General features: G+C 47.9%; 1 protein-coding gene across 9 annotated transcripts in view; it reads right to left on the minus strand.

Moving 5' to 3' along the window:
- The window catches only part of TDRD7 (tudor domain containing 7), a 129,043-nt gene that overhangs the window by 23,051 nt on the left and 90,461 nt on the right, over nucleotides 1–15,531 (minus strand). For 6 of the 9 annotated variants that reach the window (XM_065549917.1, XM_065549922.1, XM_065549923.1 and 3 more), the window contains exons 10-14: nucleotides 8,854–9,056; nucleotides 8,604–8,738; nucleotides 4,876–4,959; nucleotides 4,287–4,421; nucleotides 3,461–3,571 (exon numbers count right to left, since the gene is read on the minus strand). In XM_065549917.1, coding sequence (XP_065405989.1) covers nucleotides 3,461–3,571; nucleotides 4,287–4,421; nucleotides 4,876–4,959; nucleotides 8,604–8,738; nucleotides 8,854–9,056 — 668 coding nt within the window. The remainder of the gene's footprint in view (nucleotides 1–3,460; nucleotides 3,572–4,286; nucleotides 4,422–4,875; nucleotides 4,960–8,603; nucleotides 8,739–8,853; nucleotides 9,057–15,531) is intronic. The other 3 variants (XM_065549924.1, XM_065549920.1, XM_065549919.1) reach the window with 1 other exon arrangement.

Here is a 15,531-nt window from a genome sequence, read left to right on the forward strand (position 1 = left end):
CTCACTGCCAGTCAGCCCAGCGGGTGTCTGTGCCGTGGCCAGTGCCAGGAGAGCAATATCAGCCTGCAGAGGGTCAGGCAGGTCGTGGAATGTCGGCACCGCGTCCATTGCGGTGCCAGAAGAGAGGCAGGCAGCTGGAAGCCTGAAGTCTCGGCACCGGAGCTTTGCGCCGCTGCTGCAGCCTCAGGCGGGTTCTGCGTGGTGCCGGAGGAGCCCGGCTCATCAAATGTGCTCAAGTGGGGGAGCACAGGCAGGGAAGTTGTAGATCTGCCTGAAGAAATCTTATGTCGCATGACTTTCTTTGGTGACAAAAGTTGCCCTTTTTTTGCAGTTTTTTTGTGCTTCTTTGAGGCGGGGGGCTGTGGCGGGCAGCGGAGCTGGAATCAGCGCCTGGGTCTGAAACTGACCCTAGGGATTTCTGAAGGAGGAGCAGTTTCAGTCTAAGCTCTCTGTCCTTCCGTGGCCTGGAAGTTTGCTGCAGTGGGCACATCTTTGGGGAATGTGGGTCTCCCCCAAACATTTTATACATTGTGAGTGGCCATCTGACAGAGGGATAGCCTCCTTGCAGGTAGAGCAGCGCTTAAAGCCTGGGGAGCCAGGCATGTCCGCAGCAGCTGTGGCTGACAGGAACGAATTTTAAGATAGAAATGGTAACTAACTAACTATAACTAACAATAAACTAACTAACTAGAAGGGCAATTGTAACCAGAGGAAAGAATTTCTTAACGAGTCTGCTGAGCTCCGTCTCAGTCCGGGAACGGTAGAGAAGGAACTGAGGGGACCGGCCGCGCATGCGTACTATTAAGCTAGACCAGGGGTCGGCAACCTACGGCACGTGTGCCAAACACGGCACAGGAGCCGATTTTGAGTGGCACGCTGCCTGCCCGGTGAGAGGAGGAGGAGGGGCGGAGGGGCCGGAACGCACCAAGCTGGGGGAAGAAGCGGGGGAGGAGGGAAGCTTGGCTGCCGCAGGACCAAGCTTCTACCTCTTGCCCTGGGACCCCACCCCACTCAGCCCCCCCGCCCACCGCTCTCCCCTGCGGGGACAGGAGGCAGAAGCTTGGTCCTGCGGCAGCCAAGCTTCCCTCCTCCCCCGCTTCTTCCCCCAGCTTGGTGCGTTCCAGCCCCTCCTTCCCCTCCCTGCCGGCAATGGCCCTTGAGAGAGGGAGGGGGAGGGGAGCGGAGCAGAGCCAAGCGGCAGCATGCACACAGCTCCGTAGAGCAGGCAGAGAGAGGTAGGAACAGAGCCTGGGGGAAGGGAGTGGAACAGGGCATATCCCTTCCAGCTCCCTGCCATCAGCCGCTCAGGGCAGGGGGCTGGGAGCACCCCAGCCCTCTGCCCTGCACCTCCACACACACCCTAGCCCTCTGCCCTGACCTCGAGTCTCCCCCAACACCCAGCCTTCTGCCCTGCACCTCCACACCCCCTCCAGCCCTCTGCCCTGACCTCGAGTCGCCCCCAACACCCAGCCTTCTGCCTGCACCTCCACACACCCCAAGCCCTTTGCCCTGACCGAGTCCCCCCCAACACCCAGCTTTCTGCCCTGTACCCCCACACACCCCCAGCCCTCTGCCCTTACCCCGAACCTCCCACACATCCAGCCTTCTGCCCTGCACCCCCCCACCCACCAGCCTTTGGCCATGACCCCTGAATCCCCCCACACTCCTGGCCTTCTGCCCTGCACCCTCTGCCCTGACCCCTGAACTCCCCCCCCAGGCCTGGGGTCCCGGCTGCCGGCCCCTTGCCAGCCAGCGTCCTGGCCACAGGCCCTGCTCAGCCCGCTACAGGCCTAGGTGAACAGAATCCCAGGCTGGAAGTGGGCTGAGCAGGCTGGCGGCATAAGATCAGCATTTTAATTTAATTTTAAATGAAGCTTCTTAAACATTTTGAAAATACTTTACATACAACAATAGTTTAGTTATATAATATAGACTTAGAGAGAGACATCTTCTAAAAAACGTTATCATGTATTACCGGCACGCGAAACCTTAAATTAAAGTGAATAAATGAAGACTCGGCACACCACTTCTGAAAGGTTGCCTACCCCTGAGCTAGACTCAGAGCGGGGGGCAGGCTCTGCGCATGCATGGCTGGTACGAGTATTGCTACAAAAATCTCCAAGCAAAGGCGCAAGCACGCACCAACACCTGGAGTGGAGCACCCATAGGGACATCTCTCGAAGAAGAACAGATCTTGTGGTCATTGGGCAGTTTGATCGAGGTCTGCGGTGCCAGCTGTCTGCACAGAGCTGGGACAGCACACAGCGGGAACATACACAGCCACACATTTGACGACATCATTTTACAATATTTACATATGCCAGACTAGTCCAGCAGTATTTTAAATGTGCAGTATTCAACACTAAAGCAGACAAGAAAAGGAAAAGCTACAAAGTGTGCCTCTCAAAAGGTGCACTCATGGTGGTACTCTGTAATGAAATTAGGGGCAAGATTTTTCAGAAGATCCCCTGTAATGTACTAATTATATCAGACTCTCTGAAGACTTTGATGGGTGCTCCCAGACAATTAGGTACGTAGGTCACACTACAAATGGTTGACTTCTACTCAGCATATTCCAAAAAAAAGTGAGATAGTCTGCAAATGGACTGTATTAAATTAAACTACATTGTGTTAGGACTTATCTACTTGTCTAGTTACTACACTGCAAGCCAGGGTGCGAATCCGTAGCACACCAGTTTGCTGTGCAGTAACATCTGGTGTGGACACTGCTATAGCGCAGTGAAAATCCCCAGAGTGTGGCTGAGTGGAACTTTCACTGTGCTGTAGCAGCGTCCACATGGGACATTACTGAGCAGCAAGCTGGCGCACCGTAGAGTCACAGCCTGGCTTGTGGATAGTGACTTGTCATGTAGAAATAAAAGCAAATAAGAACTAAAAAATTCCTCTCCTAGCCAGCTGGAAGAGTTACCTCCACCTGCTGGAGACATGAAAATAACTGAGCAGGGTCATCCACCCACTTCCTTTTTTATGAGGCGGCACGACAAGAGTTTTGCTTTTTTCTTGCCCTCATTTGCTGGTAAAAAGGAATTATACCGAACTAGCATAGGAGAATTTGGAAGGAGGAAAATTCTTTGTCTTCATTAAATGTAGATTCCAAGTATTGTATAAAAAATATTTGCTGGGAAATACAAGCAAATATACTTTGTATTAAACGTATAAAAAAAATGATGAATTCATACAGAATACAAATGTTATGGGAGGCTACAAAGCTGTAAATTGTCTAGTATAATAGCTTTTCAAACAAAAATAATGTAGGTAAACATTTTTAAGCCTGAAAGAATTTTATTTTTTATAATCAAAACCTGCATGTCTGATGGAGGGTGAAGGTATCAAGTTCCTGTAACTTTATGATGATATTTTATTATAACTCTTCATTCACATTTCAATCCAGTATTCCATAGTTTATTGAATTTCAAGTGTTTGAGATATTTACATTTACCTTAATGCTGCAATCAGGACAATTTAATACTGTATCTCTCAGCCACAATACAGCATCTGGAGTCCACATGCCAATGTTACGGGGAAGATCTGCTAAACAGCACTTCATAGCCTAAAAGACATGAGTATGTTAATGGTACAATTTAATTACATGATGATGTTGTACTATTGAAGTTTACCTGCACAGAAACTAGGTAGTTTATTACAAGCTCTAACTCAGATGGATTAAAAGATATATGGTATTAAAAGCGTGAAAGGAGGAGTCTATTATGCTGTAAGTTACTTCAACCACTAAGAATGTGGTGGTCTGCAGAATGGAGTCCCTTTACCCATAGAGTAAGACTACTGCCACAGCCTTCTACTGTTAGCACACAAGAACAATCTGTATTCATTTAAAACTGTATACTATAAGACGTTAGCATGCACAACGCAACATTAATTCTAAGGCTACATGTACACTGTGCTGAAGTGTGGTCCACAAGGTGTGTGTGAGAGAAGAACTGCAGAGGGCACCCAAGTGTTTTGTGTTAACTGCCGTTTGGATGCTGCTGGCACAAATTAAAAGGTACATAAATTCACGTTAATGTAGTCCTGTTTGAAAGAGGATTATGTTAACATGAACTTTGGTTCCTTTTAGTTTGCGCCAGCAATGTCCACAAGAGGCAGTTAGCAGTTCACACCCCTGTAGTCCATAGTGCAGAACAGGCAATCTTAAAACATTTTAAAGCCACAAATCATTGCAGAGCACACATTAAAATTATCAAGACTAAGACATGGCCAAGAGAGGTATAGAGGCAATCAGCTTTACTTAAAAATGATGTTTGTACCTGGGGTGGTACTGAGATTATTTCTCTCAGGAACTGTGATGGAATATCTCGAAGCTCCGATACTTTTACAGATGCAACTGTTCCAGTATCCATGAACTGCACATCTAGTGCACGACTACTGTGAACGCTTGTTATCTGAAATGAGAATGCGAGTGGTAAGGAAAACTCAATACTAGCAAGAGATCAACATAGTATCTTTACAAAGCAAATTAATATTTTAAGGAAATGGAAGAAAATATGTTGTCAGTGCATTTTATGATGCTATGCTTGGTGACATGAAATCTGTTAAATGACAACACAAAAACAGTGGGTTAGACCTACAGGGATCTATTCCACATTTCATCAGCTAAAGTAAAAGATTACTTATGTGTGTTTACTATTTGAGTAAGTAGTCAGTGTAAAATGATACACATGCCATAATCAGTGTCAAAGAATTCAGATGATGATGATCCAGATTTTAGCCAACCCCCAGACCTACAAAAATAGCAGATGCTACATGGGAAAAATCAAAGAATAGCAGCAATTTTCAGTTGACACATGAAAGTTAGTTGGTGGTAAAAAAAACCAAAATCAACAATCTGTTTCTTACCTCCACACGTGCCCATTTTCCTTTATAAGGGAACAAGCAGATTTTGCCACAGAAAGGTAATGAGATGAAATATTCAGGTGCCTGCTGTGATAAAGAAACAAGGGTAAATAAGTCTGTTTTTGAAGTTTTTTTTGGTTGAAGAATGGCTACTCTTAAATCTGCTATTGAATGTCCCTGAAACAGACTTCAACGAGAAACTGCTGAGCTACCATTCATTTACAAGCCTAACACCATCAAACTGGGCTTGAATCGGGACTAGGAGTGGCTGGATGGCTCACTACAAAAGCAATTTTCCCTCTCTTGGTATTGACACCTCCTCCTCAATCATTGGGAGTGGACAACATCCACCCTGATTGAATTGGCCCGGTCAACACTGGTTCTCCACTTGTAAAATAACTCCCTTCTCTTCATGTGCCAATATCTGTAATTTTCACTCCATGCATCTGAAGAAGTGGGTTGTAGCCCATGAAAGCTTATGGCCAAATAAATCTGTTAGTCTTTAAAGGTGCCACCGGAATCCTTGTTGTTTTTGTGGATACAAAACTAACACGGCTACCCCTCTGATACTTAAGAAGTTTCTGTTTATCACTTTGGATCTAACCTAAGGGATTTAAAAAAATATATATATCAAGGTTATATTTCCAGGGAGAGAATGAGCACCAGAGCTGCCCTAAACCTTGATAGGCAGAGCTGGAGAAGGTTTAAAAACTGGTCTCCTCCTTAACTGCACTCCTTTTTACTCTGATGTGACATGTGGGTCTTGCAAGTGCCACGGTGGGTTTGCATCTCCCCTCTACAAAAGCCTTGCCCATCAGAAAAGTCAGACAAGAATGAGAGGCACAGGGGAATCTCTTGGGGGGTGGGAGATGGGGAGAGCATCTTGATCACTTATATGAGCAGAAAACCTATTGGGTTGGTTGTAAACAGTTCTTATCCAGAGAAGCATAAAAGTAACAGACCAAGAGCAGAGACTACTACAAGAGATGGCTTGCAAAAGCTTCAGCAAGGAGACTAAAACAAACATTCATCAAGCTTTGTATTAGAATGTCAAGTACTTTCAATGTCCTGGAGCCAAAGGGGCTGACAATGAAATCTCTCCTCATTTCCATCTCAGCTCATTACATATATGAAAACAGATGTAACCCACATGCTTTATAGTGCATTTGACTGTTTGGCACAAAGAAAGTAATCACAGATTTCTGTTTGAATACTCTGCCTGCACATCTGCAAAGACTAGTGCAGAGCAGAGGGACTCACTAAGAGAGGGACAGAAACATCCAGAAATAGGGTGTGGCAGTTGCTACACATGCTCAGTAACTTTTTTAAGAAGCTGTATGAGATGTTTTCATTTAGGGCAAACATTTGAGAATATAGCCAGATTCTGAGGGGAAAGGTTATAAATACAGGAGATAAAGATAGCCCTGTGGACTTAATGGCAGATCCATACAGGACCAAAACATGTTTGCTGCAAGGGCTGTATCCCTATTCTTGTACCACTTAGGACACAGGTGAGTGCTAGTCCAGCTTTCCTTGTTAAGGAAGCCGTCTATTAAATAATGTTTGACTCCACTGTAGTGTGTTTTACAGACCTAGAGGGAGGATCAGGGAAGGGAGAATGTGTCACCCTTAGTGGCTACAGAGACTATGGAACCTACATTTAGCTATTAGCTAATTGAGTTAAACTAGGGTTACCATACGTCCGGATTTTCCCGGACATGTCCGGCTTTTTGGGCTCCAAATCCCCGTCCGGGGGGAAATCCCCAAAAGCCAGACATATCCGGGAAAATCGGAGCGGGGCCGGGGGCTCCGGGGCTGGGCTGGGCCGGCGGAGCGGGGCTGGGCCGGGGGCTCAGGGGCCGGGCTGGCGGTGCCGGGCTGGGGACCGGCGGTTCGGTGCCGGGGGCCGGGAGTGCTCGGCCGGGGGCCGGCAGTGCTGGGCGGGCCGGGGTTGCTCGGTCGGGCCCAGGGCCGGCACCCCAGGGCCCGAGCCGACCCAGGCTGGAAACGCCGGGGGGGGGGGGCCAGCCTGGGCCGCGCCTCCTCCCCCTACACCGCCCGTACCTGCTTCAGGCTTCCGGCGACTCAAATGTTCGCGGGAAGCAGGGGAGGGGGCGGAGACTTTGGGGAGGGGGCGGAGTTGGGGCGGGGGCGGGGCCCCGTGGAGTGTCCTCCTTTCGGAGGCACTAAATATGGTAACCCTAGTTAAACTGCAACCTTGCTCCAGTTAAAAAGAAAACAGGGCAGAGCTCAGTGACTTGGCTTACCCGACTTGGCTCGTGGGTGAAAAGCTAGTGCTTTACAGAATGAGTGTCTTAGAGATCCAGGGACTGGATAGTGGATATGCTGATCCCAGTATCTGTGTCACTGTATCGATAGGAGCTTGGGTTGTTTAGTCTGACAAAGCGAAGGCTGAGGGGGGATATGATTGCTATCTTTCAATATATTAGAGGGATTAATACAAGGGAGGGAGATGAATTATTCCAGCTTAGTACTAACGTGGATACGAGAACGAATGGATTTAAACTGGCCGTGGGGAAGTTCAGGCTTGAAATTAGACGAAGGTTTCTGACCGTTAGAGGGGTGAAATATTGGAACGGCCTTCCGAGGGAAACGGTGGGGGCGAGGGACTTGTCTGGCTTTAAGATTAAGTTAGATAAGTTTATGGAGGGAATGGTTTAATGGTAAAACATAGTTGTCAAGGAAAACCAAGCAATGGTAGGTAAATAGCATAATGACTAAAAGGGGTCAGGATGGAGACTCTTGCCTATATGCTCGGGGTCTTACTGATCGCCATATTTGGGGTCGGGAAGGAATTTTCCTCCAGGGCAGATTGGCTGAGCCTCTGGAGGTTTTTCGCCTTCCTCCGCAGCATGGGGCAGGGATCTCTAGCAAGAGGGTCTCTGCCGATTGAGGTCACTAATAACAGGATTGGGGACTTCAGCAGCAGAGTCCAGGGAAGGGGCGGGGACGGTTTTATGGCCTGCAGCGTGCAGGGGGTCAGACCAGATGATCATAATGGTCCCTTCTGACCTTAAAGTCTATGAATCTATGAGTCTATGAATCTATGAATCTATGATACAGACTACAGATTTCTGTCTCACCAACAAGGGAGCCAGTCAACTGTTAACTAAAGGGTTGGAATGCTGCTAGCTGGTAGGATCCCCAGACTTTTGTTTGCTGACAAGGCTCCAAAGTGTTTGGCTGCAACTCAGCTTTTTCCATTTTCAAGCTCAGAAGAGTGCAGATGACACACTATATATATCATGATCTGTCTATAAAGACCAAAAAAATCACCTGAGAGAATTAGAGTGTTTGTGTGCGCTAACGTACAGAAGTGTAACCGTCATGTTGAAACCTTGCATTTAAATATATAATAGCAACAAAGTGGGGAAGTCTGTATGAGAGATAACAGGAAATTTACTACATCCAGTTTACTAGATTTTGTTTAAGAAGTTATGAATAAGTATTCCAAAAACTATTTACAATAGCTTTTGTGTTTATTAAATGTTTTACTAAGAAATTGTGTGGTACTCTGAAGCTGGCTGAGAACAATTATTAACAGCTACAGTCAGGGTTTTACATAACAGCCCTGTTTAATACTAATGCTTTCTGAAAAGTCCTGAAAGACTGAATTCCTGCTCTGTGCCTCAGTAAAGAGTAAGGCTGAGATGCAGGGAGTGTAAGACAGTCAAAAATATTACCTCAGCACCTCCCTGCTCATTACACACCTTGTACTGGAAGTAGTCTTCCAACTTTTGCAAGATCTCGCAGAGTTTGGCTAGGCCCTTTGATGGCACCTGGCAATATAGGGTTCCGTCAGAGCAAACGTTGGTTACTCTAACATTTGTATATAAAGCATCTGCCTGCAACAAAATATTTGAAGGAAGAAATTTAACGAGTTTCTGGTATTGTACTCCTTCCCCATGATTTAACACTTCAGAATTTTAAATGAACAAGTATTACATCATAAAATAGTACCTGAAGGTGTAGTTCAAAAGATTTGTCACACAAGGCCTTCAGACAGGCGACGTTGATATTTATATCATCCTCTCCTGATGTGTCATACAGAACAACAAGCGGAATATCACTCTTTTCCAGTATTTCCACAGCGAATATCTTGCCACAGGTTTGTGATTCAACAACTTTCACTAAAACAGGATCATCACAAAAGACTTCCAGCCCTGTGAAATAAGCAGTTCAGAATTTCCACCCATCATTTTCCCTGAAACTTCCCACAGGGAAGTGTAGTATCTCTGCCTGTGTTTGGGAGCCAGGGCCGGTCGGGGCTCCGCTCTCCCCGGCGGAGAGTCCCGGTCGGGGCTCCGCTCTCCCCGGCAGCCAGAGCGCCAGGGGGAGGGCGGGCTCTGCTGTCCCCGGCGGCCAGAGCACCGGGGGAGGGGGGAGAGCCCGCCACGGCTCCGCTATCCCCGGCGGCCAGAGCACCGGGGGGAAGGCGGCGAGCCCGCCCAGGGCTCCGCTCTCCCCGGCGGCCAAAGCGCTGGGGGGAGGGCGGCGAGCCCCGGCCGTGGCCCCGCTCTCCCCAGCGGCCGGAGCCGGAGCATCGCGCCGCCCCCCTCCAGGTGCCGCCCCAAGCACAAGCTTGGTGGGCTGGTGCCGGCCCTGTTGGGAGCTCAGCTCCGAGAATCAGAACACAACAGGAGATGTACTGTATTTGTAAAGAGACCTCCCCCTAGTTTTCTGTAACATTTCTTCTTTAGTGTAATTTCCCCCCCCTAAATGCTTTTGTATCATACACTTTCAAGACTAATACAGGGGATTTGTCAAGGAAAGCAATATGCCAAAGTAAAAATATTCTCCATGGTCACTCATGGCCATTTTCACAATCACAAATGCAAGTTACAGTAGGTTCTAAGTTTTAATTGCTCTATAAAAAAGGGAAAACAGACCTGGAGCTCTCACTATGGGAGACAAGATTGGCTAAGGCCAGGAATCAGTACGGGCTGCTGTCTATCACAGCATCCCTGAGGAAGGGAAGAGTTTACATTCTGTGCATTTAATTGGGACTTTGGGTATCCTGGAAGGCTAAGTCCCCTCAACCTAGAAGGCGTTAGAGGCTGGGTGGAGCAGTGGGAGACCAGAAATGAAGCACAGGCAGAACCACTGCCACACCACAGGTCTCTGTTATGAAGAGTTTACAATGTAATTTAAGATATGGTGAGCGGCACAATGATTTTGTGGTGAAGGCAACTGGACTGGGATTCATGCCTGGATTCAATTCCGAGGTCTGCCACAGGCATGCATGACCTGGGTCAAGTCACTTCAGGTCACATTTACAGACGTAAATAAGTGACTAAAGATGCAGATCGTCACCTAGTAGAGCTGATCAGGAATTTTTCCAACCAAAGATTTTTTTTTTTTTTTAGTTGAAACTGAAATTTTTCAGATACATATTGTTTCAACAAAACATTCATTAGAAAGGTTTCTCAGGTCCAGGATGGAATTTCTGGACAAAAGAAAGATCTCCTATCCCCAAACAGCAAATAGCCAAACGGTTAGGGCACTCATTTGGATGTGGAAAACCCAGGTTCCAGTCCCTAGTCTGCCTAAACCATGCTATCTGCCATTTTGGAGGCTAGAGGCCACTCCCACCCTATCTTTGCCTCCCTATCCCCCCATCCCTTAAATTTAAGGAGTCTTGGGTTCCCCCCTCACACACACACAGGAAGAAGAACAAGTGTCAAAACCTCCAATCTTTTCATGCAACAGAAAAAATGATTACTTACCTTCTCAAACGCTGTTCTAGATACACTGCAGGCACATGTGCCTCCTGTGCACTGGTGCTGGAGAGTTTTCCCTAGACGTATGCATAAGGGTGACCACACCCCCATACAAACGGCTCATGCTCTGGAGTGACGCTTTCCCTACATTTGTGTCCTCCCTTGATGCAGCAGACAGTGCATACTGTCTGGTGAAGGTATGAACGGAAAACCATGTTGCTGCCCTGCAATTGCCCATAATCGGGACACGAACCACAAAGCTGCTGACGTCAAATGTGCTCTAGTCGAGTGTGCTATGAGCTTGTCAGGAGGCATTACCTCTTTTGCAGCATCATAATGCATTATCCATTTCAAAAGCCTATGAGTTGTGATTGGTTGACCCTCTCACACTCTGTGAGAAACAAAGATTGAGAAAGAAACTTGAAAGGGCTTTCTCCTATCCAGCTACAAAGCTAACAATCAAGGAATGTCGAAGATGTGGAGTCTTTGTTCGTCCTAGTGCATATGCAGCTTTGGGAAGGACAATGGCAGGTAGACAGACTGATTCAGATAGAAATCCAAGACCACATTCAAAAGGAATTTACAGTGTGGCTGAATGCTGCCTTGTAGAAAACTGTGAATGGGGAATCAGTGACCAGCGTATTCAGTTCTCCCACCCTCCTAGCAGAGGTGATGGCCACTAAGGCGGCTACCTTTGCCAACAGATATAGAAACAAGCAAGCAAGATGCTAAGGCATGAAAGGAGGTCAATAAAAGCAGACAAATTTAGATCCCACAAAGGTGCTGGGTCTCTCACAGGAAGAAACACTCTCTAAAGCAGTGGTTTTCCTACTTTTTTTTTCTGGCAAACCAGTCGAAGAAAATTGTTGATGCCCGCGACACAACGGAGTTTGGGGTGTGGGAGAGGTTCAGGGATGTGGTGCAGGGGTGAGGGCTGCGGGGTGGGGCCGGGAATGAGGGGTTCAGGGTGTGGGATGGGGCTCTGGGCTGGGGCAGGGAGTTGGGATGCGGGAGGGAGTCAGGGCTCTGGGCTGGGGGGGTGCAGGCTCTGAGGTGGGATCAGGGATGAGGAGTTCAGGGTGCAGGAAGGGGCTCTGGGTTTGGGGAGGGCTCAGGATTGGGGCAGGGGGTTGGGGCGTGGGCTTACCTTGGATGGCTCCCAGTCAGCGGCGCAGTGGGGTTGCTAAGACAGACTTCCTGCCTGACCTGGCACTGTGGACCACACTGCACCCCGGAAGCAGCCAGCAGCAGGGCCAGCTTCTAGGCGCACAAGCGGCTCAGTGCAGCTCTCGCCTGCAGGCACCACCCTCCCGCAGCTCTCATTGGCCAGTTCGCAGCCAATGGGAGTGCGGAGCTGGTACTCAGGGTGGGGGCAGCGTGCAGAGCCCTGTGGCCCCCCCCCCCGCCTGCCTATGAGCCGGACCTGCTGCTGGCTGCTTCTGGGGCACAATGCGGTGTCAGAAAAGGTAGGGACCAGCCTGCCTTAGCCGGGACTTTTAACGGCTAGGGCCAGGCTAGAGCTATAATCCTGGATCGTGGGCATCAACAATCATCTTCAACTGGGTCTCCAGAGGAAAAAAAAAAAAAAAAAAAGTTTGAAAACTACTGCTTTAGGGCATTGAAAATCAGGCAGAGGTCCCGTTTGGGGCCAGTTGTTGAACCAGAAGAAACAGATTTATTTAGGCCCTTAAAGCTGGCTGCTGTAAGGTGGCCAAAGACAAAGAAGCCTTGGATGGGTGAGTGAAAGGCTATGTTAATGACCATGTACTCTGATACTGTGCCTATCGTCAAAGAAACAGTCTCTCTAGCTGGCAATCCAGGATCTTGGAAAGCATACCTTCTGGTGCTTGAGAAGATAGGAGGGAGCACCAGGACAGGAAAAGCATCCACTTTTGGAGGCAAGTCTTGTGAGTACAGACTGGGTTTTCTACTGGATAAGAAAACTGAATGAACGTTATTCAAATAGGTTAACTCCATGCTTGAGAGTCATTGAGGAACCATGCTCTCATATTCAAGGAGGAAGGGTTGTAATAAACAAGGGTCCCTGAGTTGTGTTAACAGATCCTTTGTGATCAGAAGTTTGAGGAGTGTTATCTCAGAGGTAGATGAGGTTTGAATGCCACTCGGCCAAGCGGGTGCTAGGATGATCACTCTTGCTCCCTTCTCGATGCAATTTGAGAAGGGTCTTGAGAATTAATGAAATAGGAGGCTAGGAGTAAAGAAGGGACCTATGCCATGGTGTTACTAGGGTATCCCCTAGAAAGTCATGACCATGACCTCCCTTGGAGAAGAATAGGTGACATTTTTGTACAGTTCAGGGTGGAAAAGAGGTCTACCCCAGTACTGTCAGATGCTGCAGAAGATGGTCTTTGAGCTCCCATTCATGATGCTGCCAGAAGTGTCTGTTCAGGGAGTCTGCAGTTGTATTCTGGTCGATAGACTGATGATATTTCTACCTGATGGGTGATGAGCCTGTTCCACAGCCTTAGTGACTTTGCATAAGGACTAGGTCCTTGCTCCACGTTGTCTTCTGATATGGTACACTGCTGTCCTGTTATCTAGCATTACTCTAACTGACAGACCTCATATGACACAAAGGAAGTGTTGGCAAGCCTATCACACTGCTTATAGCTCCAAGATATAGATATGGAGCACAGATTCCTATGCTGACCATGTGATTGTGCTGTCTCCCCCATTAGATGAGTTCCCCATCCCAACAGATGCCCATCCATTGCAAGGGTTTTCCAAGGCGCTGAATGCAAGAATGGGGTTCCAACACAGACCTTCTCTGGATCTTTTCACTAGGTAAGAGTCCAACACCTGCTGAGGCACTGTGATGCTTTTGGAGAGGCTGTGTTTTTTGGGGGTATACACTGTTCTCATCTGTGTCCGCACAAGGAGTCACGTGGCCCAAGACTTTTAGGCAGGTCCTCACCTGTTTGCAGGTTGCACTGTTATGCTGAGATTAGGTTGTACAGGGTGGAGAGTCTCTGCTTGGGTAGATAGGCTCTTGCTGTTGTGGAGTAGAGTAGCACCGATAGAGTCTGTTCTCTGAACCTGAGACAGTATGGATTTTCGTGGTTGATGCGAGTCCCAAATATTGAAATAACATTAATGCCCTTTTTGCTTCTTGCCTCTTGAGGTGACTGGCCCTGGAGAAGCCAGACATCCAGATATGGGAACACGGATATTCCCCACTGACGTAGACAAGGGGCTACTACTGCAAGAATCTTTGTGAACACCCGCAGGGATGTGGAGAGTCTGAAGGGGAGAAATCAATATTGATAGTAATCTGCCCCAATCACAAAACGTGGGAAATGCTTGTGTGAAGGGTGGAGGACAACAGAAATAGGCATCCTGAAGGTTGAGCACAATGAACCAGTCTCCTGGATCTAAGGATGGAAACACGGTGGCTAGTGTCACCACTCTGAAATGCTGTGCTAGGACATAGTTCAAGTTCCTGAGGTTGAGGATCGGTCTCCGCCCTGCACTTTTCTTGGGAACCAGGAAGTAATTGGAATAGAACCCTCTTTTGGTGAACTCTGATGGGGGGGGGGGGGACTGGTTCTATAGCTCCCAGAAGGAAAAGTGGATCTCTTGCTTTAAGAGTTCCTTGTCAGAGAGATCCCTGAAGAGGGACGGGGGTAGGATGGGAAGGAGGAATAGAATGGAATTGTACATAATAATCACTTTGACTACCTCCATTATCCACTTGTCTGAGGTAAGGTACCCCCAAGCAGGTAGGCAACAGGATAGTCAGTTTCCAGAGGAGGGGTAGTTGCACAACCGTTAGTCCAGGGAAAAGGCATACTGAACTCTATGCCCATGACTAAGGTGTCAAAAGTGTCTCAGAGGAAGGAGCTGACTGGATAGAAGAAGGGCTTGGAGGCCCGATGGTCTTTCTTCTGAAAGGATCTGAGTCTTAGGCCTGGTCTACACTGGGGGATGGAGGGAGGGGGAGGAAAATCGGTCTAAGTTACGCAACTTCAGCTACGTTATTCACATAGCTGAAGTTGACGTACTTAGATCTACTTACCGTGGTGTCTTCACTGCGGTAGCTTGACTCCTGACACTCCCCCGTTGAGTCTGCCTACGCTTCTCTCTCCGGTGGAGTACTGGAGTCGACGGGAGAGCGCTCGGCAGTCGATTTATCGCATCTTCACTAGACACGATAAATTGACCCCTGCTGGATCGATTGCTCCGGAGGTAAGTGTAGACATACCCGTCGGAAAAGTATGCTGATGGTAAAGGAATAGTCTCAATCTCTGAGTGTTTTGAGATCTACTGAATTGTTTTTTTGTTCCAGGCACATCAATCCCCAGTGACTGCAATGTTGCCCTGGGCGTCGGGGTGAGTCCTTGAGCATGGGGAGAGAGAATCCCGTTTGCTCACTGAAGAGCTTAGGCCCTTTGATGGGAAGTCTTCCATCATGTTTTGAACTTCTCCTGGAAGTCCTGAGGATTGGTACCAGGATGCTCTTCTCATGACCACTGCCACAGCCATGCATCTGGAAGCTGTATCATCAGCATCTAAAGTGGCTTGCAGAGAAGATTTCACAATCAATTGTCCTTTAATAATAAGTTATGATAGACAGAAATTGATCTTTTTGGTTTTGTGGCAAATGCTCAATAAAATGTGTAAACGTGGAGTATGTATTGACATCATATTTTGCCATCAAGGCCTGGTAGACTGCAATGCGAAATTGGAAAGTGGCTGATCAATAGTTCTGCCTTCCCATCAAGTCCCACCTTTTAAATTCCTTATCTGATGGCGAGGACCTATATCGAGTTCCACAGTTACTCTCATAGGTCGCTTCCACCATAAGTTCCTTGAAGGTCTTGAAATCGTTTGCACAGGAGGGAGGGGGTGGCATTACTGCCTCATCCAGAGGTTAAGATGGACTTTCCAGATGGAGATG

This window comes from Chrysemys picta, chromosome 6, assembly GCF_011386835.1.
Source record: "Chrysemys picta bellii isolate R12L10 chromosome 6, ASM1138683v2, whole genome shotgun sequence".
Taxonomy (NCBI): domain Eukaryota; kingdom Metazoa; phylum Chordata; order Testudines; family Emydidae; genus Chrysemys; species Chrysemys picta.